The 26,765-nt window shown below is 39.6% G+C and overlaps 1 protein-coding gene across 1 annotated transcript; it reads right to left on the bottom strand.

Annotated features, from left to right (window-relative positions):
* Positions 1–18,235: 18,235 nt before the first annotated feature.
* LOC124678483 (tau-cadinol synthase-like) lies at positions 18,236–26,488 on the bottom strand. Its single transcript, XM_047214363.1, has 7 exons — positions 26,350–26,488; positions 22,598–22,712; positions 22,012–22,381; positions 21,470–21,688; positions 19,952–20,087; positions 18,976–19,224; positions 18,236–18,632 (listed from the first exon to the last, which is right to left on the bottom strand). The coding sequence occupies exons 1-7, from the start codon at positions 26,440–26,442 to the stop codon at positions 18,348–18,350; spliced, it is 1,467 nt and encodes a 488-aa protein (XP_047070319.1). The 5' UTR covers positions 26,443–26,488; the 3' UTR covers positions 18,236–18,347.
* Positions 26,489–26,765: the final 277 nt, after the last annotated feature.

The following is a 26,765-nucleotide window of genomic DNA, read 5'->3' as shown; positions in this document are numbered from 1 at the left end:
AGATTCTGGACTGTTACTAAAGACATTCGTGCGCACAGCCAGAACGTTATTTTGAGCTGCCAATTTTTGTGCATGTTCCCCAGGTTGTTATCTAACTTTCATTAGTTGAACACTTTTCGAGCTGAGCAACGGAAGATTTTTGTAAAAATCGATTTCTGTACTGTCTGTCGGGTTTTGGCAGATTTCGCCATCCTGCTTTTCTGTGATTCTTCTAGTTTTCATTCTCTTGTTTTTGCTCTGTTCCTTTCCTAAAACACAAAAAGACCAAAAATATTTCTGTTGTTTCTCTTCGCCATTTGTTTATCTTGGTTTCTTATTCCCATTTTGCTTTATTTGCTATTGCTAGTTTGCTATAAGAAAACCCAAAAAAAAAGATTTTGCTTTGTTTGCTTGTTTCCTTTTGTTCTTGTTTCCAAATTCGAAAACACCAAAAAATATTTGCTGTTCTTCTTTGGTTTTGTAAAGTTCTTTATGAGTTCAATGGTCTTCGGTGGCTGGAGCGTGGTTTTCATTCTATATTATTCAAGCTACACAAGTGAAAAGGCAATAATGACGATCTACGACAATCTGATTGTGGTGAGAGGCTGGTATGAACTCTATTTGTTTTCATTTTTGTACATATACTCATCCATGTGAGCATGCTTGGTTGGTTCATGTGAGGTATATGTCATTTAAGAAAGTCTAGTAGTTCATGATCTCTCATGTTTAGCTCCAATCTATTAATATGAGTAGCATGTCATGAATGTTTGCTTGCATTGTTTTATTCATAAATAGGTATGATATTATGGTATCCTCCTCTGAATAATTCGTTTGAATTAACTTGGCACATGCTCACGCATGCATATGACTGAACAAAAGTCAATTAAGCCTCGATGATTTACATTGCTTCAGAGTTTTTGTATCACTTTTATGCCTCAGTTAATTTATTTTTGTCGCAAGCATGATTATGACAATTACTGCTCTCTTGATTGTCGCTTCCTAGTCTATTGCTAGCCTTCACTTGTACTGAGCGGGAACGCTGCTCGTGCCTCCATGGGCGGCGCCAGGGGTATGCCCCTGTATGCCCAGGCATACCAATATATTTTGCCCCAATTTTTTTTTGTATTAGGCCCAAGCGGCCAAGCCCATGGAACAGGCAAGTCTTCTCGCTGGCTGCGTATGTATCGTTCCAACGCTGCTTCGTATCGTTCCAACGCAACGTGGCGTCGAACAGAGGCACAGAGCCAACCCTAGACGATTGGCGTGGCGGTTGGGCAGGGCACCACCACGCCCGCGACGGGCGACCGGCGACCGCCTCACCGGCGACCTGCGGCCGACTCACCGGCGGCCAGGAGGACTCGGCGACTCGCAGCTTCGCACGTACGAATCCTCTTGTCTCTTGCCTCTTCTGCTCTTCCCCATTCTAATTTAGGATTTAGATGTTCATAGTTGTCTTTTAAATTCGTAATTACCTGCACCAAATTAGTATTTTAGATATTTACGAGAGTAGTAGATTACTAAACTAGCACTACAATTAGTAGATAGAAAATCAGAGTAGGCCATTTGTTCATATCTCAATTTTCCCATTGTTTTGGACCTTTTGGTTGTTATGTAGATGAAGAAAAAGAATGGTGCTGGGCTTGCTGGAAGCAGCATATATGCACAGTATTTTATTGTTTACAAGCTTCTCAAGTTGGCCAGTAGCTATGATTACTTGAACAATTGCATGGTTACATTTGTTGAGAAAGAATTATTCAATCAAGTGAAGGATGAGGATGTCATCAATCTCTTCCCCCGCAAAAGTTATACTGTAAGAGGTACTGCCTTTTTTCCATTGAAATTTGTTGTTGTACTTCGATTTGTATGGATTTATGCACTTTCGTATTATGTATTGTACTGAAATAATTGTTGTAGTCCTACTGAAATTATTGTCCTACTGAAAATATAGCCTATATAGGCTTTTGTTTGTGTTTTTCTAAGCTTTGTGAAAATTATAGGCGTTTGCTCGTGTTTTTTTTTTTTTTGCTTTGAGAACATTTTTTTGGCTGCTGGGAATACCCACCACCATTTTCCTGGAGCCGCCGTTGCGTGCCTCCAAACACATGAAAACCAAGTTATTCCAGAGTGTCCACCATAAATACCTATGCATGGCATTTCAAACCATTCCAAGTAAATTTTCATGTGCTACCTTTAAACCTTCAAAATGCTTCTCAATTTGTGTTAATGTTTCATAGCTCATGAGGAAGTATGTGGTGTTTAACTTTCAACCTTGTCATTTACTCTTGACGGACTTTCATTATGGACTAGTGGCACATCCGCTTATCCAATAATTTTGCAAAAAGAGCTGGCAATGGGGTTCCCAGCCTCGATTAATCAAACTTCATTAATAATTCTCTTCACATGTTTTGCTCTGATTCATCAGTAAGCAACTTAATTTTGCAAATAGACACTCCTCCATGGTATGTGATTGATGGAAGGCACCCGAGGATTCGGTTAGCCATGGCTTGTGTAAGCAAAGGTTGGGGGGGAGTGTCACTCATAATAAAAACTAAAATACGTGTGTAAACAAAAAGAGAAAGAGGGATGATCTACCTTGCTGGTAGAGATAACGTCCTTCATGGGAGCCGCTCTTGGAAGTCCGGTTGGCGAGGTAGTTGGTGTACCCATTACCATTCGTTGACAACAACAAACACCTCTCAAAATAATTTTACTCCTGTTTTACAAATGAAAAGCTCTAGCACATGTTAATCCCTGCTTCCCTCTGCGAAGGGTCAATCTTTTACTTTTACATTGAGTCTCCATCCTTTCTTTGAGTACTTTCTTGAGAGCACAACTGTCATTCTTAGTATAATATGCTTGTCCCAAAATGTGATTAATTGTGGTATAACTTTGATGCTTTTATCTTTGATAATCACTATTTCTAGTCTTTCTATGAACTTCAGAGGTGCCTGAGCATTTATGTTTTGTTGATCAAATATGGGCAAGCGAGATACCACTCTATCATACTCTTTTATGAACATTGCAATCCTGCTTATATACATGATTCATGATGCTTATTATTAATTGTTGGTACCTTTCCATGATTGACATAGCTATTGGATGTCCTTATTTGCATGTATCTTATTATGAACTGCCTAAGTGTTAGCCATAGCATGAGAATATTTACATCATATGAACAAATGTGTTCATGAAAGTTCTTTTATCGCTCAGTTGTTAACTGAATTGCTTGAGGACAAGCAATAAGCTAAGCTTGGGGGAGTTGATACGTCCAAAACGTATCTACTTTCCCGAACACTTTTGCTATTGTTTTGCCTCTAATTTGTGTATTTTGGATGCAACTAACACGGACTAACGCTGTTTTCAGCAGAACTGTTTTGGTGTCTCGTTTTTGTGCAGAAATCCAACTTTCAGGAAAATCCTCGGAATTTATGTGAAAGGTCCTATTTTCCCAGAATACTGACGGAGCCAGAAGGGCAAGCCAGGTGGGGGCCCGAGGGCCCCACACACTAGGCCGGCGCGGCCCAGGAGGGGCCGCGCGGCCCTAGTGTGTGGCGGCCTCGGTCGGCCCCCGACGCCCTCCTTCGGACTACTTATTGCCTTCGACCTAAAAACGCACGGGGAGAAGTCGAAGTCGCCGAAACCCTCCGAACGCCGCCACATCGCGAAACTCCGTCTCGGGAGCCGAAGTCTCCGTTACGGCACTCCGCCGGGACGGGGAATTGGAGGAGATCATCGCCATCATCACCACCAACGCCTCTCCATCGACCAGCCATGTTTCCCCCATCCATGTGTGAGTAATTCCCCCGCTTGTAGGCTGAAGGGGATGGTAGGGATTGGATGAGATTGGTCATGTAATAGTATAAGATTGTTAGGGCATAGTGCCTAGTGTCCGTAATTGGTACTTTGATGATATTGTTGCAACTTGTTATGCTTAATGCTTGTCACTAGGGCCCGAGTGCCATGATCTCAGATCTGAACATGTTATTATTTCATCATGATATTCATTGTTTATGGTCTTACCCGCAAGTTGTATACACATGTCGCTGTCCGGAACCAATGGCCCCGAAGTGACGGAAATCGGGACAACCGGAGGGGATGGTAGTGATGTGAGGATCACATGTGTTCACGGAGTGTTAATGCTTTGCTCCGGTACTCTATTAAAAGGAGTACCTTAATATCCGATGAGATTCCCTTGAGGCCCGGCTGCCACCGGCTGGTAGGACAAAAGATGTTGTGCAAGTTTCTCATTGCGAGCACGTACGACTATAATTGGAACACATGCCTATTGATTGCTTTGTACTTAGACACCGTTTTATTATTATCTGCAAATGCCCTGCTTGATTGTTACATGAGTTTCTCTCATCCATGCAACGCCCGTTATCCGTCCCCGTGCCTACAGTATTTTGATCCTGCTGTTTACTATAATCACTACTGCTGTCTCTGTTACTCTGCTGCTGTTATTTCACTACTGCTACTGCTATAAAGCTGTCACTACTCGATAAACTCTTGCGAGCAAGTCTCGTTTCCAGGTGCAGCTGAATTGACAACTCCGCTGTTAAGGCTTTCAAGTATTCTTTGTCTCCCCTTGTGTCGAATCAATAAATTGGGTTTTACTACCCGCGAAGACTGTTGCGATCCCCTATACTTGTGGGTCATCACTAGCCTTCACTTGTACTGAGCGGGAACGCTGCTCGTGCTTCCAAACCCCTGAAAACCAAGATATTCCAAAGTGTCCACCATAAATACCTATGCATGGCATTTCAAACCATTCCAAGTAAATTCTCATGTGCTACCTTTAAACCTTCAAAATGCTTCTCAATTTGTGTCAATGTTTTATAGCTCATGAGGAAGTATGTGGTGTTTATCTTTCAACCTTGTCATTTACTCCTGACGGACTTTCACCAATGGACTAGTGGCACATCCGCTTATCCAATAATTTTGCAAAAAGAGCTAGCAACGGGGTTCCCAGCCCCAATTAATTAACTCTCATTAATAATCCTCTTCACATGTTTTGCTCTGATTCATCAGTAAGCAACTTAATTTTGCAATAGACACTCCTCCCATGGTATGTGAAATGTTGGAAGGCACCCGAGGATTCGGTTAGCCATGGCTTGTGTAAGCAAAGGTTGGGGGGAGTGTCATCCATAATGAAACTAAAATACATGTGTAAACAAAAGAGAAGAGGGATGATCTACCTTGCTGGTAGAGATAACGTCCTTCATGGGAGGCGCTCTTGGAAGTCTGGTTGACGAGGTAGTTAGAGTGCCCACTATCATTCGTTGACAACAACAAACACCTCTCAAAACAATTTTACTTCTGTCTTTAGAAAAATGAAAAGCTCTAGCACATGTTAATCCCTGCTTCCCTCTGCGAAGGGTCAATCTTTTACTTTTACATTGAGTCTCCATCCTTTCTTTGAGTACCTTCTTGAGAGCACAACTGTCATTCTTAGTATAATATGCTTGTCCCAAAATGTGATTAACTGTGGTATAACTTTGATGCTTTTATCTTTGATAATCTCTACTTCCAGTCTTTCCATGAACTTCAAAGGTGCCCGAGCATTTATGTTTTGCTTTACAAATACGGGCAAGCGAGATACCACTTTATCATATCTGACGAGGGAACACCTCGGCAATGCCTACGTATTGTAGACTTGGGTTTCGGGAGAGAGCGACGATGGAGATTCCGGGAGCGAGATTAGGCACACGACGTACCCAGCTTCGGGTTCCCTCGGTGGAGGATCCCTACGTGCTGCTAGCAATCCAGTATATGATCATAGATGTGTTTACAGGGTGCCACCGTAGGCGGAGCTATGTTGTCTATCTGTTTTCCTCTCTCTATCGGGTACCCTGGCTGGCTTTATATATGCAACCAGCCTAGGGTTTTACAAGAGTCCTAGTCGACTACTTCTTCGGGTTGCCTTGTTGGGCCTTCTCCATATTGGACCGAGCTGATCCAGGTATACTAATAATGGGTACCCGAAGGGTATACCCATGTTAGTAGCCCCCGAGTGTCTGATGTCTACGGGAGCTTCTATTCTTGTAGACAGTGTTGGGCCTCCAAGAGCAGAGGTTTGTAGAACAGCAGCAAGTTTCCCTTAAGTGGATACCCAAGGTTTATCGAACTCAGGGAGGAAGAGGTCAAAGATATCCCTCTCATGCAACCCTGCAACCACAAAGCAAGAAGTCTCTTGTGTCCCCAACACACCTAATAGGTGCACTAGTTCGGCGAAGAGATAGTGAAATACGAGGTGGTATGAATAAGCGGTAGCAACGGCAACGACACCGGAAAAGTGCTTTGCCCGGAACGAGTAAACAAGCGGTAGTAATGCAGCGAGTAGTAACGCAGTAAAACGAGTAAACAAGCAGCGATAGCGATATTTAGGAACAAGGCCTAGGGAATAGACTTTCACTAGTGGACACTCTCAACATTGATCACATAACGAGAATAGATAAATGCATACTCTACACTTTTGTTGGATGATGAACACATTGCGTAGGATTACACGAACCCTCAATGCCGGAGTTAACAAGCTCCACAATAATGCTCATATTTTAGTAACCTTTAGTGTAAGATAGATCAACGAGACTAAACCAAGTACTAGCATAGCATGCACACTTGTCACCTTCATGCATATGTAGGAGGAATAGATCACATCAATATTATCATAGCAATAGTTAACTTCGCAATCTACAAGAGATCATGATCATAGCATAAACCAAGTACTAACACGGTGCACACACTGTCACCTTTGCACACGTGCGGGAGGAATAAAACTACTTTAATAACACATCACTAGAGTAGCACATAGATAAATTGTGATACAAACACATTGCAATCATAAAGAGATATAAATAAGCACCTCACTATGCCATTCAACGAGTGAATAAGTATTCTGTGAAATATGGCCTAAGAGACCCACACGGTGTACACCTTGTCACGTTTACACACGTGGGGCAAGGAGTCTCCGGAGATCACATAAGTAAAACTCACTTGACTAGCATAATGACATCTAGATTACAAGTATCATCATATGAATCTCAATCATGTAAGGCAGCTCATGAGATTATTGTATTGAAGCACATAGGAGAGAGATGAACCACATAGCTACCGGTACAGCCCCGAGCCTCGATGGAGAACTACTCCCTCCTCATGGGAGCAGCAGCGGTGATGAAGATGGCGGTGGAGATGGCAGCGGTGTTGATGGAGAAGCCTTCCGGGGCACTTCCCCGCTCCGGCGGGTGCCGGAACGGAGACTCCTGTCCCCGGATCTTGGCTTCGCGATGGCGGCGGCTCCGGAAGGTTTTCCGTATCGTGGTTCTTCGCCTCGGGGTTTTCGATCCAGGGGCTTTATATAGGCGAAGAGGCGGCGCGGGAGGGGCTGACGGGGGGCCACACCATAGGGCGGCGCGGCCCCCCTCGGCCGCGCCGGCCTAGGGTTTGGTGGCCCTGTGGCCCCCTCTCGACCTCTCCGGTGTGTTCCGGATGCTTCCGGGGATTCTAAGATCTTTGGCGTTGATTTCGTCCGATTCCGAGAATATTTCGTTACTAGGATTTCGAAACCAAAAACAGCAGAAAACGAGAGCGGCACTTCGGCATCTTGTTAATAGGTTAGTTCCGGAAAATGCACGAATATGACATAAAGTGTGCATAAAACATGTAGATAACATCAATAATGTGGCATGGAACACAAGAAATTATCGATACGTCGGAGACGTATCGGCATCCCCAAGCTTAGTTACGCTCGTCCCGGCGAGGTAAAACGATAACACGGATAATTTACGGAGTGACATGCCATCATAAACTTGATCATACTATTTGTAAAGCATATGTAGTGAATGCAGCGATCAAAACAATGTATATGACATGGGTAAACAAGCTGAATCATAAAGCAAAGACTTTTCATGAATAGCACTTCAAGTCAAGCATCAATAAGTCTTGCATAAGAGTTAACTCATAAAGTAATAATTCAAAGTAAAGGTATTGAAGCAACACAAAAGAAGATTAAGTTTCAGCGGTTGCTTTCAACTTGTAACATGTATATCTCATGGATAATTGTCAATGCAAAGCAATATAACAAATGCAATATGCAAATATGTAAGAATCAATGCACAGTTCACACAAGTGTTTGCTTCTTGAGATGGAGAGAAATAGGTGAACTGACTCAACAATGAAAGTAAAAGAATGGTCCTCCATAGAGGAAAAGCATCGATTGCTATGTTTGTGCTAGAGCTTTTATTTTGAAAACATGAAACAATTTTGTCAACGGTAGTAATAAAGCATATGCATCATGTAAATTATATCTTATAAGTTGCAAGCCTCATGCATAGTGTACCAATAGTGCCCGCACCTTGTCCTAATTAGCTTGGGTTAACACGGATTATCATTGCATAACATATGTTTCAACCAAGTGTCACAAAGGGGTACCTCTATGCCGCCTGTACAAGGGTCTAAGGAGAAAGTTCGCATTGGATTTCTCGCTTTTGATCATTCTTCAACTTAGACACCCATACCGGGACAACATAGACAACAGATAATGGACTCCTCTTTTAATGCTTAAGCATTCAACAACAATTATTATTCTCATATGAGATTGAGGTTTTATGTCCAAACTGAAACTTCCACCATGATTCATGGCTTCAGTTAGCGGCCCAATGTTCTTCTCTAACAATATGCATACTCAAACCATTTGATTGTGAAAACCGCCATTACTTCAGACAAGACGAACATGCATAGCAACTCACATGATATTCAACAAAGAGTAGATGGCGTCCCCAGAAACATGGTTATCGCACAACAAGCAACTTAATAAGAGATAAAGTGCATAAGTACATATTCAATACCACAATAGTTTTTAAGCTATTTGTCCCATGAGCTATATATTGCAAAGGCGAATGATGGAAATTTAAAGGTAGCACTCAAGCAATTTACTTTGGAATGGCGGATAAATACCATGTAGTAGGTAGGTATGGTGGACACAAATGGCATAGTGGTTGGCTCAAGTATTTGGGATGCATGAGAAGTATTCCCTCTCGATACAAGGTTTAGGCTAGCAAGGCTTATTTGAAACAAACACAAGGATGAACCGGTGCAGCAAAACTCACATAAAAGACATATTGAAAACATTATAAGACTCTACACCGTCTTCCTTGTTGTTCAAACTCAATACTAGAAATTATCTAGACCTTAGAGAGATCAATTATGCAAACCAAATTTTAGCATGCTCTATGTATTCTTCACTAATAGGTGCAAAGTATATGATGCAAGAGCTTAAACATGAGCACAACAATTGCCAAGTATCACATTACCCAAGACATTATAGCAATTACTACATGTATCATTTTCCAATTCCAACCATATAACAATTTAACGAAGAGGAAACTTCGCCATGAATATTATGAGCTAAGGACACATGTGTTCATATGAACCAGCGGAGCGTGTCTCTCTCCCACACAAGCATGATGTAATCCAATTTATTCAAACAAAAACAAAAACAAAAGCAAACAGACGCTCCAAGGAAAGTACATAAGATGTGACCGAATAAAAATATAGTTTCAAGAGAAGGAACCTGATAATTTGTCGATGAAGAAGGGGATGCCTTGGGCATCCCCAAGCTTAGATGCTTGAGTCTTCTTGAAATATGCAGGGATGAACCACCGGGGCATCCCCAAGCTTAGACTCTTCACTCTTCTTGATCGTAGTATATCATCCTCCTCTCTTGACCCTTGAAAACTTCCTCCACACCAAACTCGAAACAACTCATTAGAGGGTTAGTGGACAATAAAAATTAACATGTTCAGAGGTGACACAATCATTCTTAACACTTCTGGACATTGCATAAAGCTACTGGACATTAATGGATCAAAGAAATTCATCCAACATAGCAAAAGAGGCAATGCGAAATAAAAGGCAGAATCTGTCAAAACAGAACAGTCCGTAAAGATGGATTTTATTAGGCCACCAGACTTGCTCAAATGAAAATGCTCAAATTGAATGAAAGTTGCGTACATATCTGAGGATCACTCACGTAAATTGGCATAATTTTCTGAGTTACCTACAGAAGAATTAGACCCAGATTCGTGACAGCAAAGAAATCTGTTTCTGCGCAGTAATCCAAATCTAGTACTTACTTTACTATCAAAGACTTTACTTGGCACAACAAAACACAAAACTAAGATAAGGAGAGGTTGCTACAGTAGTAAACAACTTCCAAGACACAAATATAAAACAAAGTACTGTAGCAAAATAACACATGGGTTATCTCCCAAGAAGTTCTTTCTTTTTAGCCATTAAGATGGGCTCGGCAGTTTTAATGATGCACTCGCAAGAAATAGTATTTGAAGCAAAAGAGAGCATCAAGAGGCAAATTCAAAACACATTTAAGTCTAACATGCTTCCTATGCATAGGAATCTTGTAAATAAGCAAGTTCATGAAGAGCAAAGTAACAAGCATAGGAAGATAAAACAAGTGTAGCTTCAAAAATTTCAGCACATAGAGAGGCATTTTAGTAACATGAAAATTTCTACAACCATATTTTCCTCTCTCATAATAACTTTCAGTAGCATCATGAGCAAACTCAACAATATAACTATCACATAAAGCATTCTTATCATGAGTCTCATGCATAAAATTATTACTCTCCACATAAGCATAATCAATTTTATTAGTTATAGCGGGAGCAAATTCAACAAAGTAGCTATCATTATTATTCTCATCATCAAATATAGGAGGCATATTGTAATCATAATTAAACTTATCCTCCATAGTAGGCAGCACTAAAAGACCAATATCATCATAAATAGGAGGCAAAGTATCAGCAAAGTAAATTTTCTCCTCAATGCTTGGGGGACTAAAAATATCATGCTCATCAAAGCCAGCTTCCCCAAGCTTAGAATTTTCCATATCATTAGCAACATTGGTGTTCAAAGCGTTCATACTAATATTACTACCAGCATGCAAATAAGATTCCATAGGTTTTTTAATTTTCGCATCAAACAATCCATGTTTTAAATGAGGAAACAGAATTAGAAGCTCATTGTTGTCCATTATGCCAAACTAGTGTAAACAAGAAACAAAAAGATGCAATTGCAGGATCTAAAGGAAATATCTTCGAGCACAAACACAATGGCGCCGGAAAAATACTTTACCTGGGACCGTAGTATGAGTGCCTTTTTACCTTTCCTCCCCGGCAACGGCGCCAGAAAAGTGCTTGGCGCGTAGTTGACAAGGGAGGAAAAGTGCTTAGTTGCCGGGCTTGCCAATGTGTGAGTGCCGTTTACCTTCCCTCCCCGGCAACGGCGCCAGAAAAGTGCTTGATGTCTACGGGAGCTTCTATTCTTGTAGACAGTGTTGGGCCTCCAAGAGCAGAGGTTTGTAGAACAGCGGCAAGTTTCCCTTAAGTGGATACCCAAGGTTTATCGAACTCAGGGAGGAAGAGGTCAAAGATATCCCTCTCATGCAACCCCCGCAACCACAAAGCAAGAAGTCTCTTGTGTCCCCAACACACCTAATAGGTGCACTAGTTCGGCGAAGAGATAGTGAAATACAGGTGGTATGAATAAGCAGTAGCAACGGCAACGACACCGGAAAAGTGCTTTGCCCGGAACGATGAACAAGCGATAGTAATGCGGCAGTAGTAACGCGGTAAAACGAGTAAACAAGCGGCGATAGCGAGTATTTAGGAACAAGGCCTAGGGAATAGACTTTCACTAGTGGACACTCTCAACATTGATCACATAACGAGAATAGATAAATGCATACTCTACACTTTTGTTGGATGATGAACACATTGCGTAGGATTACACGAACCCTCAATGCCGGAGTTAACAAGCTCCACAATAATGCTCATATTTTAGTAACCTTTAGTGTAAGATAGATCAACGAGACTAAACCAAGTACTAGCATAGCATGCACACTTGTCACCTTCATGCATATGTAGGAGGAATAGATCACATCAATATTATCATAGCAATAGTTAACTTCGCAATCTACAAGAGATCATGATCATAGCATAAACCAAGTACTAACACGGTGCACACACTGTCACCTTTGCACACGTGCAGGAGGAATAAAACTACTTTAATAACACATCACTAGAGTAGCACATAGATAAATTGTGATACAAACACATTGCAATCATAAAGAGATATAAATAAGCACCTCACTATGCCATTCAACGAGTGAATAAGTATTCTGTGAAATATGGCCTAAGAGACCCACACGGTGTACACACTGTCACCTTTACACACGTGGGGCAAGGAGTCTCCGGAGATCACATAAGTAAAACTCACTTGACTAGCATAATGACATCTAGATTACAAGTATCATCATATGAATCTCAATCATGTAAGGCAGCTCATGAGATTATTGTATTGAAGCACATAGGAGAGAGATGAACCACATAGCTACCGGTACAGCCCCGAGCCTCGATGGAGAACTACTCCTCCTCATGGGAGCAGCAGCGGTGATGAAGATGGCGGTGGAGATGGCAGCGGTGTTGATGGAGAAGCCTTCCGGGGCACTTCCCCGCTCCGGCGGGTGCCGGAACAGAGACTCCTGTCCCCCGGATCTTGGCTTCGCGATGGCGGCGGCTCCGGAAGGTTTTCCGTATCGTGGTTCTTCGCCTCGGGGTTTTCGATCCGGGGGCTTTATATAGGCGAAGAGGCGGCGCGGGAGGGCTGACGGGGGGCCACACCATAGGGCGGCGCGGCCCCTCTCGGCCGCGCCAGCCTAGGGTTTGGTGGCCCTGTGGCCCCCTCCGACCTCTCTGGTGTGTTCCGGATGCTTCGGGGATTCTAAGATCTTTGGCGTTGATTTCGTCCGATTCCGAGAATATTTCGTTACTAGGATTTCCGAAACCAAAAACAGCAGAAAACGAGAACCGGCACTTCGGCATCTTGTTAATAGGTTAGTTCCAGAAAATGCACGAATATGACATAAAGTGTGCATAAAACATGTAGATAACATCAATAATGTGGCATGGAACACAAGAAATTATCGATACGTCGGAGACGTATCAGTGTCTAGGGAAGTCGAAGACTTGCGTAGAGACTCCAAGCATAATCATCTCCAAAGGCGAGGTCCATGTCGTAGATCATGTGTAGCATAAATGATGTCGACGATTCTCGATGTTATTTTTCTATCGGGTGCGCGACAGCGCTCCCGATGGGAGTAGCCCCCGAGTCTATGGGTAAGTGCTTGCACTTAGGCATAGACTCAAGTTGTACTACTCGATGAAGAACTTAACTATATTTCTGGAGGACTTGATGAAATCCATGTGCTCCCGATGGGAGTAGGCTCCACTCGAGTCATAGAATAGAGTTGAGTCTACAAACCTTGATTGTCATAGATGCTGTCGAAGTTATTTTTCTATCGGGTGCGCGGCCAGCGCTCCCGATGGGAGTAGCCCCGAGGCTACGGCCAAGTGTTTGCACTTGGGTGTAGGCTCAACTTGCTTTAATCGACACCACAATTTTTCCTCTTTCTTGTATCTTATCGGGAGGGTGAACAATACTCTCGATAAGAGTAGCCCCGAGCCTATGGGCAGGTGCTTGCACCTGGGCATAGACTCAAGTTGTACTACTCGATAAAGAACTTGACTATATTTCTGGCGCAGCCCCTCGTTTTATTGACTCCGGGCCGTTGCTATCTATGTTGTTCAGTGGATAATGGTAAATGGGGCTGGTTCATCCGACGGATCGGGTACCGGTTAAGCTGCTCTTGTGGCAATCCCGCAAGAACCTACTTCAAGATCACGTCCCCGGACATGATCTCGGGACTCGGCGTAATCCGTCACGTGCCGCTTAAGGACTTACCATGATCCGAATTCCAGTAATGTTATCGGGTCCACAGCGCGTCCGCCGGGATATTTCTTCACATCTGTTGATGTGGAAAAAAGTAGCAGAGCGCAGTCTTTGGCGATGCCACGCCACACAGGACGGATCCTAGGGTCTTACCTTCGCAGTGTTTTGCGGCATTCAGAGATTATTCGCGACTTTGGCGCTCTGAGAATATTTTGTCAAGTGCCTTGTTCGGCTGATGCAATGACCCATTTTGCAGGTTCTTCTATTTTTCTCTCGGGCTTGATGAGGCAGCTGAATATATTGGTTATTCTATATTGTCGGGTACATCACCGATGCTCTTGCTCGGAACAATATGACGAGTCAATGAACCCGAAGATTTGTCCACCTTTTTTTTTGGGTTCCTCCTTGATGAAACTTTCGTCGAGTTCCTCCTTCAGAAAAATTTCTTCGGGTCCTCTTTGAGGATAATTCTTCGGGTCCTCTTTGAAGATAATTCTTCGAGACCTCCTTGAGGATAATTCTTCGGGACCTCCTTGAAGATAATTCTTCGGGACCTCCTTGAAGATATTTCTTCGGGACCTCCTTGAAGATAATTCTTCGAGACCTCCTTGAAGATAATTCTTGGGGACCTCCTTGAAGATAATTCTTCGGGATCTCCTTGAAGATAATTCTTCGGGACCTCCTTGAAGATAATTCTATGAACATTACAATCCTGCTGATAGACATGATTCATGATGCTTATTATTGATTCGTTGGTACCTTTTCCATGATTGACATAGCTATTAGATGACTTTATTTGCATGTATCTTATTATGCATTTCCTAAGTACTTGTCCATATCATGAGAATATTTACATCATATGAACAAATGTGTTCGTGAAAGTTCTTTTATCGCACTCGATTGTTAACCGAATTGCTTGAGGACAAGCAATAAGCTAAGCTTGGGGGAGTTGATACGTCCAAAACGTATCTACTTTCCCGAACACTTTTGCTATTGTTTTGCCTCTAATTTGTGTATTTTGGATACAACTAACACGGACTAACTCTGTTTTCAGCAGAATTGCCCTGGTGTCTCGTTTTTGTGTAGAAAATCAACTTTCAGGAAAATCCCCGGGATTAATTCCAATGGGCCTATTTTCACAGAAGAGGGACGGAGCCAGAATACCAGAAGGAGGGGGGCCACGAGGCGCCAACCCCATAAGGCGGCGCGGTGGGCCCCTAGGCCGCGCCGCCCTATGGTGGCGACGCCTCGGGTAGCCCCAGGTGCCTCCCTTCCGACTACTTAAAGGCTTCGACCTAAAAACGCACGGGGGTTAGACGAAATCACCAGAAGACATCCAGAACACCGCCGCCATCGCGAAACTCCGTCTCGGGACCAGAAACTCCGTTCTGGCACTCCGCCGGGACGGGGAATTGGAGGAGATCATCGCCATCATCACCACCGACGCCTCTCCATCAACCAGCCATGTTTCCCCCATCCATGTGTGAGTAATTCCCCCGCTGTAGGCTGAAGGGGATGGTAGGGATTGGATGAGATTGGTCATGTAATAGCATAAGATTGTTAGGGCATAGTGCCTAGTGTCCGTAATTGGTACTTTTATGATATTGTTGCAACTTGTTATGCTTAATGCTTGTCACTAGGGCCCGAGTGCCATGATCTCAGATCTGAACATGTTATTGTTTCATAATGATATTCATTGTTTTATGATCATACCTGCAAGTTGTATACACGTATTGTTGTCCGGAACCCGAGGCCCCAAAGTGACAGAAATTGGGACAACCGAAGGGGAAGGCGGTGATACGAGGATCACATGTGTTCACGGAGTGTTAATGCTTTGCTCCGGTGCTCTATTAAAAGGAGTACCATAATTTCCAGTAGATTCCCTAGAGGCCCGGCTGCCACCGGCTGGTAGGACAAAAGATGTTGTGCAAGTTTCTCATTGCGAGCACGTACGACTATATATGGAACACATGCCTATAGATTGATTAGTACTTGGATACCGCTTTATTACTATCTGCAAATGCCCTACCTTGATTGTTACATGAGTTTCTCTCATCCATACAACGCCCGTTCATCCATCCCTGTGCCTACAGTATTTTAATCCTGCTGTTTACTATAATCACTACTGCTGTCTTTGTTACACTCGCTGCGCGATATTTCACCACCGCTATCGCTATAAAACTGTTACTATCGATAAACTCTTGCGAGCAAGTCTATTTCCAGGTGCAGCTGAATTGACAACTCCGCTCGTTAAGGCTTACAAATATTCTTTGGCTCCCCTTGTGTCGAATCAATAAATTGGGTTTTACTTCCCTCGAAGACTGTTGCGATCCCCTGTACTTGTGGGTCATCAAGACTATTTTCTGGCGCCGTTGCCGGGGAGCATAGATTTATTTGCAAGTTCACTTGGATTGATATTGTTCGCTGCAAATTCTCCATCATGGGTAAACCTCGCGATACTAAAGTCGCCATATTACCATCAACTACAAGAAAAGGTACAACTCTGAGTACCTCTGCTGCTCTTGATTCACTATCTCGTGATAAGTAAACTTGTTTCACCACCACAAGCTTCAAATGCTCGGTACTTCGCTCGAATCTGAAAATTCCTCTTATAATTTTGATGATGCTTCAGTCGTGCTTGATAATGATGGTTCATTAGGATCTTTTCTAGATGCTACAATTGCTAGGTCTAGACAAATTGAAAATACTAAAACTCCTAATGAAAATGCTGCTACACTCGTTAATTCACCCGAGTCCGTTGAATACTCTAGTGATGATCTTGATGAAGATTATGTAGAACTTGATGATGATTTCATTGATAAATGCAATGCTACTACTCGGTACAAGTAATATTAAAAAGCTTCTTGCACAACATACTCGTTAGATATAAAGCTGTCTCCCGATCCTAAATTTGCCACATCTCCTATAAACATTAAGGATAAGGATTATGATTTTTCTCTTGATTTATCTCATATATCTATTGTTGAGAAAACACCTTTTTGTGGTACTGAAAAAGAAAGTGCTGTAGAACACATGAATGAGCTTTCAACTCTGAGTAGCTTGTTTTCTGATGATATTAAGAAGCGTACTTATTTCGTTGCTAAATTTTTTCCTTTCTCATTAAAGGATGATGCTAAAACTTGGTATAATAGTTTGCCTTCTGATTCTATTGATAGTCCAAAAGATTTGCTTGATGTTTTCTTTTGGAAATACTTTCCTGCTAGTGCTCAACATATTGCTTTGCAGAGAATTTATAATTTTGACCGGAAAGATGGAGAGAAATTGTCTGAGGCTTGGGCGAGATTTTGCTCTCTTATCAGAGCTCGGCCTGGACATGATTTGGAAAAGCATGATTTACTTGATATATTTTATAGTGGACTAACCATTGAGTCTAGGGCATACCTGGTTAGTTGTGCTGGTTGTGTTTTCAGGAAAAGAACTCCAGACGACGCTGAAGAATTATTGGCTAGAATAGGCCGAAATCATGATGATTGGACTACACCTGAACCAACCCCGACACCAATATTGAAGAAGAGGGGTATGATTAAATTAAATGATGAAGATATGAGGGAAGCCAAGAAATCTCTTAAAGAGAAGGGTATTAAATCCGAAGATGTGAAGATGTGAAGACAACTGATGTCGTTACATATTTGCCATCCAAACCACAACTCACTAATAATACCTCTCCTTCAATTCGTAATGAGACTCAAGGAATCAACGAGGTGGGACAAAACTCCAAAAAATAAGAGATGGATGGAGCTCTTGTATCCTTCACCCGTGCTTCTCCATGGCACCTTACACCACTCTTCACAAAACTAGGAAGGAATATAACGAACATTGGGAATATGTGGCAAGAGCGGCCAGTGAAAGGCAAAGTAGGAGAAAGCTCGCTGCTATAGTCATCTAGCAATGAAAACTGGGAGACCTAATGGGTAAAGGTGAAATGAGGGTGAGGATGCGACTAGGCGAATTAAGGATGGGGATTTCTTATCCATATCAGGGTACAATTTAGGTGGTCTTTGGTGGTCTATCCGAAAAGCACATCACATAGAGTTCCCATCACATATGTCGAGTGCTCATTTCAATAGTTGTCTTAATGTGCTATTACATTGTACTAGGCTTAAATAAAGCCATATGTGATAATTACATTAGAGATGGTGTGTGCGAAAGGAAAATCTTTGTTAAGCTTTTCGGTAGTATGTCAACAATAAGTTCTATGTATTTTTTCATCGAGAGTTAACCATCATTCCTCACTCTAACTGCATATGCAACGCCTCGCGCAAGAACTCCCCAATGCCCTTCCTCTACGGCAAGCACAACTACAATAATTTATTGATTCTTCCAAAAAAATATAGCATTATTTAGTAGATGGGTAAGTGGGAAAAAATTATCACACCGTAAGGATGAACAAATACATACTTTCTTTGTAGTAAAAATATATATTTATTAGTGACTCATAAGCATGCATGATGATATTTCCATATATAAAGGCGAAACCAAGTACCTAGAATTAATACATGACACGATTAAACAACATATCATCACAACCATACATTCAGTAAATACTAGATAGGCTTGATGAAGAGACTCTCAATAGTGCACCCGATGTGTGTGCTGTGTGTGTACACATCATTCCTGTTGCCATAAAAAAATGTTGTACTAATAGCTAAGCTAATAAATTGTTGTAACGCTGGGAGAAGAGCATGATTTCTGAAGCGGGCTTGGTTCAGGGTCCTCCATTCCTCTTCCATCAATGCATCAATTCTTGTAATGGCCACTTCACTTGTGACACAATGCTCACTTATGTAACGCTCCACAGTGCTTGGAAGATCGCCCTTGCACTTCCGACGCTGTATGATTGCATCAACACTCACGTTTAGATTATATAATTATGTATCACATTAAAGTAATAATCTCTCACACATGTGTAGTAGTTGTAACAGTAAAATTACTACCCCTTTTAATATGTAATATGTTATGCAAAATCTAGAAATTGAGTTAAGAGTAGCATTGCAAAAATGACATTATTATAAATAAGTCTAAATTTTTATTTGATAATATTTTTGTTTCATGTAAATCAAATTTTATTCAAATTGTTTCCTAAGATTAAATATCAACTTGCTTGAACCTCATATTTATGTGAATAAAATGAGTAACATGCCATACATTAATTATCTAGAAATATATATATACCTCAAATGCACCAATGTCATTCATGAAACGGGAAATCTTTCCTACTGCTATGATGACATCTGGGACACTTGCTGCCCACTCGAGTGCTGGCTTCATCATTTGGTCATTCATGCATGTCATCATACTCACACATATTGCTGGCACGCCTATGTTCAGGCTAGTTAACTTCACATGATCCACAAAACTTGGCTTGTGATTCTGGTGTGACCATTCCGCTTCATGAAGATAACCCATCACATTATTTTGGACCTGCGTGTCCAGCCAATGAATATTAATAAAAAAATTATAGGTAGTGAGATTTATTATTCACTACATATGTGTGTGCTTACATGATTTACATTATATATTCAGTACAAATCAAATTATTATAATTTTTTTACTTTGACTACTACTCTCTCTAGTTTATAGAAGCATTAATTAAAAAAATTCTTTTTCAAATTCCTAAGGCATCAATTTAATGCTTTCAGAAGTATCTTAATCCGTCTATCCGGAATTACTTGTTATAAATTTGTTAAGATTTGTATGTATCTGTCTAAACAAATCTATGACATCTAATTTGGGACTGAGGGAGTATTAGATGTGTTCTGGACATGTTTTTCTAAAAAAAACACTTGTCCAACATGATATATTTATTAGATTTCAATAATAATATTGAGTATGGCCATAGACATATTTTAGACCACATAAATTCCCAAATTAAATATCAATATTTTTCAAGACTAAAGGCATTATATAAAAAAATGTTTATTTTGTAGGCAATAATATTTTCAACTATGATATTCTTATAGACCAATTTATAATTTTATATTGACATGAAATTAGAAAATGTAAATAATGAAAGATACATATTAGATAACATGTCAATCTTGAAACTATTATGGATTTATATCGAGTGAGTACAATTATTGCAGAGCTTATGTATATGTTGAGGCAACAAGATATATGGTAATATACACAAATATTAAATATATATTACCGCTCTCTTGAGATGTGCAATATCATAGTTAATATTGATTGGCATTTCAACCTCAATATTCTGGAATGTCCTTAACATCTCCATATAGAACTTTTTGAGGTACTTCGGCAGAATAGAAACGGCGCTATGACCCCATCTACAAGGTGAATTGCATTTGATACAAGATTCGTTAGGTCAATGATTTGTTGCTGCATGATAATAAAATTACTTTCTTATCTTTGTTTAAACCAGATTTCATCAAGAAGAGATCCATGTTCCAGTTATTGACAGATCACTCATTAAAAATTCTATCTGTGGCTAATTTCTCTAGGATGACTCTAACATTACTACTCCCTCGGATTCATATTCTTTGATGCTAATATAGATGTATCTAGACAATTTTAGTTGTAGATACATCCATTTTAACATCAAGTAATATGGATCGGTGGGAGTACAATATTTGTTGTTCTTCCTGCATCTTGGATATAATTTTTCTTTTTTTACCATTTACTTCTTACGACAACATATCTATATGTTCCAAGAATCAATATAATAAGGTAAAATACAACCATGTAACACTACAACAACAAAATATGCATCACATTAATAGTGGAATAATCCTTTGAAATGGCAAAGAACACATACTCGTGTCAAGCCTTTAAAAATGGAAATATATAATTGTGAGGTTGTAGGTAACTAAATTTGCTATTTTATATTCGCGCATCTTAAGCGCCCAGATCATTTAATTTGGGCTTTGGCACTACTAATTCAACATTCGAGTAGAGAAACCACATTTTCTCTCGCCTCTTACTGTACGAGATTCTCACATTATTCATAGTTGGAGTAATTTAGTTGACAATATGTAACCACATGCAATACTAACTAGGCATTTTAATCGATTAAATGTGGAGAGAGATGCTTGTGGTAACTAGCCATGTTACCATAATATCACATATTTCAAGATAAAATGAGTCTGCACCCTAGCAAATAAGACTTTGCATGATATCACCGGTATGTTGCTTTCAACTATGGAGGTAGTAACATAGACTAGTGGCATATGCATGACACTAGTAAAATTTCAGTTGATATTTTTACTGATCACCTAATCATCCCTGCTGGTTGAACTACATGTATATAGTAAAAATGTGTATTTTGTTAGCTTAGCACACATGGTAGCAAATATAAGTTTGTTTTTCCTCAGAACTTGTATTCTATTTAGAGCGGTGTTTCCCATAAATTATATCAACTCCATTTGGGTGTGTGAATGCAACTGCTCCACTATGCACGTGACAATGTGTGAGGTATGAACTAAATCATCTTGAGTACTATAAGTCGTTACTAGCTGGCACACACATGCTTATATCTGAGATATCATTCTCACCATTGTGAAAATCTTGGGGGATAGGTATTATTTTTCACGATTAATTTCATGTGATTATGAATTCATGATATGGTATAAAATATATTACCTTACTAGATTAGGAATCAAAATAGGTAGGCCAATATATTGATAAAAATGCAAAGCTCAATTAATCAAACCTTTGTATGGCTTCATGTAGCTTCCGACAATCCTCCAACGTGGCATGGTTATCATAGATGTCATCTAATGTGGTAATTAGTACAATCATCTTTGTGATGATACTTCGGACAAACTCAAAGTCTGTATCGTAGAACAACACAGAGGCCCAAGTGAATCCCTCCACCACACGATCTCGAATAAAGCTCAGCCGGATGCATCCAGAAAAATCTTTCCACCACCTGAGAATTAATTTTATGTTAATTGATGTAGTAATTTTTCCATGGAGTTAAATTATACTATATCTAGCCCTATTAAGCAATCCGTTTAATATTTACTCCATTATTGTAGCATATATGTACTTTTCCTACCATGCACACATATATTTGCCTTTTAGTTCCAAAGAAATTCACTAAGATGGAGATTTGAGATCTATCTTTATTTGGTGAATATCCAATAACAAGCGAAATTCATAGTGAAATAGAAGGAATGCATGAATATATGAACCGATGAACTATTATTCCTTTCATAATTTCATCATGTTGACTGGGAAAAAATAATATACCTTGTTATAGCTTTTAGCTCCTTTAGGTGGACATGTTGCTGAAGATTAAAATCTAGTTTTGCAAGCTCCAATAGAATTAAGGTATGATCCTCTTGTTCATACTCTAGGATATAATGCATCATTTCCACCCTCTTATTGGTCCTTGGTAGCGGTGTGCAAAGGGCTCGTTGGACTTGCTTATCTAATGGGAACTTGAGGCTGCCACTCATTAATTTAAGATGATGCCTGCTAAAATCCATTGCTTCTTCAAGTGTTTGCTCACCATGAACGAGCAGATGAGTTGCATTGTATAAGCTTAATAGACCCTTAGGATCATTCATTATATCCCTGATGAAGCTGCCATCTTCACTTCTGAATTTATTGAAAACATCTGCAAGCTCGAAAAAATCATGTTGCTAGCCATCACAAAGATAACAAGGTTTTAATTGTGGTATATATAATACCTAGTTTATGACATTATTATTTTCAAGAATAAGAAATTCAAGATTGGTAACCCACTTAGCTATAATTATAAAAATATATCTTTATGATTTTATGGCATTAATTTTTTTTCCAACAATTATGATATAAAAGTAAAGTTGGATACCTGGAGATACCCAATGTCCTTGCTCCCTAAGCAACCGAAACCGAAGAGAAACTTCATGCAAGTTGGAGTTGCTGATTTCACTTTCCAATATTTGTCTTAAAACCATGTTGATCTGCTCTTCAAAGTGGTAATCGATTCCCAGATGTTGTAGTGTATCTAGTAAGAACATTCTCTCTCGTCGTGTTTTTGCGAGTACCGAGCAATACACGGATATCTTCCTTCAGTTCATCAGCTCTATTTGTTATCCATTCCAAAGATCCCTAACATTGATAGATTTATAATTTAGATTAAACCATAATTGGGTTAGTTAAGTGCAACATTTTATTTACCACAACAAAAATTAGGGGAGGGGTGTGATATTAGTACTACAATTTATCAGGAGTGAAATAAATATGAGTAGATTACAATAGTATAGATAACCATATATTTATAATAGGAACACATAGCATCGAAAATATGATGGAGAACCTAGGTGTAGGTGCACATGATATCAACAAGTTCTAATTATGCTATTTAAATGTTTAATTTTTTGAAATAAGTCACGCATGTACATATCACCTTGATATTTACTCGTACAAAGCTTTAAGAAAAATAGATAGTATGATCTACACAAAATAGAGAAAACACAACTCTCACTAGTAGAAAACTGGGCTTTCGTCGAGGCCTTTTGTACCGGTTTTCCTTACAAACTGGTACTAAAGGTTGCACTAATACCGGTTTCACTGCCGAGGGCGTCGGCAACCTTTAGTACCGGTTCGTGCGGGACCTTTAGTACCGGTTCATGTCACGAACCGGTGCTAAAGGATTGACGTCAGCCGGAAAACCTACTATTAGAAAAAAATTAAAAATAAAATGTTTTGAGATTCCTATATGTTACGCAACCTACTATTAGAAAAAATTAACAAATTTGAATTTCTACTTTTTTGCATAAAAAGTTTAGAAAATGGTAAAATGGCATTAACTTTTGCATACGACGTCGAAAAAAGCGTATAATATATCAAAATGATCGTGGGAAAAAGTTACATCCGAATTCACCTGGGTTTACCCAGCTTAGCAAATTTTTAGATTCTCAAAATTCCAAATGAAAATATGAAAGCAGAAATTTTTTAGTTTTTTCTAGAAATTTAGGATTATATATATTTTTTAAAATTAAAATTAATAATTGCATCCTGTATAAAGATTACTATTACTTTTAGCAAATTATAAGATTTTCAAATTTTCAGGTTTTAGGTTTGGCAAAAAAAATTTAAAAACTAAAAAATAATTAAATAATAAAAAGTTAAAAAGTTAATTTTATTTATTTATTCAACATTATTAGTACATCATTACTTTTTTGATTAAAATAATTATTTGAAATTTAAACAATAAAAAAGTGTGATATCGACCAACATGTTAATAGGATTGATATGATAATACTATCAACAACATGCGAGCGAAGCACTTGGAAGAGGGACGAGAAGGAACTCGAAGTTAAGCGTGCTAGATGCTGAGAGTAGTGGGAGGATGGGTGACCGACGGGAAATTTGACCACGGGTAAGTAATTTGACTAGAGATTAAGTATAGTTAGAGACTAACTGAAATACTAGAAATTCTGAAAAAAAAAGTGAAAAATAATTAGAAAAAATGGATAAAACTTTGTTAACGAAATAGCCTATAGTACCGGTTCGTGCTACAAACCGGTACCAAACGTCTCCGAGTCCGTGCCCACGTACAGCAAACCGGTACTCAAAGGAGGGAGGCTTTAGTCCCGATTCGTTGGTACCGGTTGCGAAACCGGTACCAAAGGCCCTTTAAAACCGGTACACAATGGCCATTTTTCTACTAGTGTCTGTTACGCTGTGAATAGTATATGTCCACTCCTTATAGTGTGAACAATATAATTTATTATTTTTGTGTAGGTCAAATACTTTTATATTTTAGGTTCAAACTTGGCATGCATATACCTGCATTCATTTTTTACACACATAATTTATATTTTCCATTTTATTGATCAAAACGAGTTTTGGTGCACTCGGGAGCCAAAAATTCGTGACACATCTAACATACAATATATGAAACAAAATAAGGATCCATTTTAATTGTACATCAGTACTTGAATCCTTTAATCTTCGTGATAAAAATAAAGACCCTTTATATCTCATTATCATACAATAACAACTGCAAGCTAGAGTTCTCAACTTCAGTTAAACTACATATGTTAGCCATCACGCCTTGCACTTAAATGGACATAATATGATAATTTAATCATGATCATTAATTTGTCAATCATAAATTCGTTTGTTCAAATATGCTAAGTATAGCAAGATAACACATGAAATATTATTGACAGATTTAGTGGTCCCTCATTCCAAATCGGCACTGCCATACATGTTGTACATACACGTAAAAATATATTGTACATGTGCATATTACACCTTAATTACCATGTCGTACTATTAAATAAAAACATTATCAGATACATATATCACGTCGACATTGAATTATATGCTTTAGATTACATGTCCTTACTTAAGTAATCCTAATGATATTTCATCCGATGATATTTTACATGGGTTGTGTTACAAATGGTACAAATATAGTTTGTACAACTTACTTATCTGACTAAATATATGCATATTGTTTGTACTATGAAAAAGATATCTTCATGTGTGCTTCTAATAATTTTAGCAGCATTAGATAAATAATTAATATTTGAAATTATATGATCTACTAGAATTTATGCATAAAAACACACAAAATACACCGGTCGGTGCCTACTCTCTCTTTGTGACCAAAATAATTTAGAAGGCACATATATGAGTGTCTCAGCATCTCTAGCTTCACGTTTATATATACAATATAGTAACTCTTATTTTCTACTTTTGACATCGTAACCAATAAAAATAATGAAATTAATGGAGCCTTTTGTGTTTTGCGTTGGATGTTCAATTGTTAGCATGCGTAGGCCTATATAATACCCCTTGTACCTACTTAGATGATGTATTTTTTTGTGGTTCACAACACACTTCTTGTTACTCAATTGGTTGCCAAATTTAAACTTCCAAATCCGTCTGCACCATGTACCTATTTGTATTGATTAGAAGTACTATCTTTTTAAAGCATAATTAGAAGTACCAACTATGTAAAAAAGATACTAGTATGGAAGACATATTGTGAAATCAAACATGATAAACTTGTGCCTATTGGGCGAATAGTGGGTGTGAGTGATACCCATTAATTTGACAGCTTGGGCCCATGTAAGTGCTAGACCATTTCCCCTTTTCATTTCACCCTCTTTTCATTGATAATTAGTTATGTAATTTTTTCATCATATATGAAAATTGCAAGAACTAATGCAATACTTATTGATTTTTATGTTTGGTGTTGGAGCATTTATTATACACTCTTTTTTTGCAAAACGTATATTTATAAACTTCACCTTTCATATCTTTCTTCGAATTTTATTAACTTTTGGAATTCGTAAGCCAGCCCACCAGAGTAGTCCACCTAGTATTTACGTGTTTTCCAAGTGGTCTGCCATTTCGCCTGTGGTGGTTGGGTCGTAAAAGTTGGTCTATAAATTTAACTAAATCGCATTGTTTGTTTCATATGTATCTCTTGACTTAGTGAAAATGAATCCTCGAAAGCACACAGAAAGAGCAGAATTGACGTCTATAGATGTATCATTTTTACAAACAAAATCCTTGGTACAGTTTACATATACTGTAGAATATATACCAAATGGCGTCCAAATAATGTGCATGCATATATACCTGCAGGGGCAGCGGCTCGTATGCAGCAAAGAAATCAATCCACGGCGAGGGTTCATAGGTGAACTCAGGAGTGGTAGCGACGCCTGACGCCATGTCAAGGTACGAGATATGGTACACTGCTCTTTTGTGTCGAGCAGTTAGCTAGATAGTCGAGTGTATTTGGGGACGAAGGAGAGTGAGGCCCCTTATATACATGTTCGATCGAGAGATAACGTCGTCATTGCGACCTGAATCTGCTGCATAGTAGCAGCCGGGCAAAAGGTGCTCTCTTCGCAACTTCCAGCTTACCCGGAGTGTCTCAAGTGTAATGCATCGACGTTAAAAATGTTCTCTACCCAACTTGCAGCTGATGGGCCTTGCGGCTAAGCAGCCCAGTGGAACCGTGGTCAAAGCCAACAACGGTTCGATTGCATAGC

Source organism: Lolium rigidum, chromosome 7 (assembly GCF_022539505.1).
Source record: "Lolium rigidum isolate FL_2022 chromosome 7, APGP_CSIRO_Lrig_0.1, whole genome shotgun sequence".
Taxonomy (NCBI): domain Eukaryota; kingdom Viridiplantae; phylum Streptophyta; class Magnoliopsida; order Poales; family Poaceae; genus Lolium; species Lolium rigidum.
Note: the sequence above shows the minus strand (reverse complement) of the source record. Positions and strands in the feature narration are given on the sequence as shown.

What these genes read in the sequence shown, in the direction of transcription:
- LOC124678483 (XM_047214363.1), bottom strand. Translation starts at nt 26,442, where the DNA reads ATGGCGTCAGGCGTCGCTACCACTCCTGAGTTCACCTATGAACCCTCG. An exon ending in ACGAGCCGCTGCCCCTGCAG is followed by an intron (nt 22,713 to 26,349) that starts GTATATATGCAT and finishes CACTTTGAAGAG; the next exon opens with CAGATCAACATGGTTTTAAG. An exon ending in CTACATGAAGCCATACAAAG is followed by an intron (nt 20,088 to 21,469) that starts GTTTGATTAATT and finishes TTCACCTTGTAG; the next exon opens with ATGGGGTCATAGCGCCGTTT.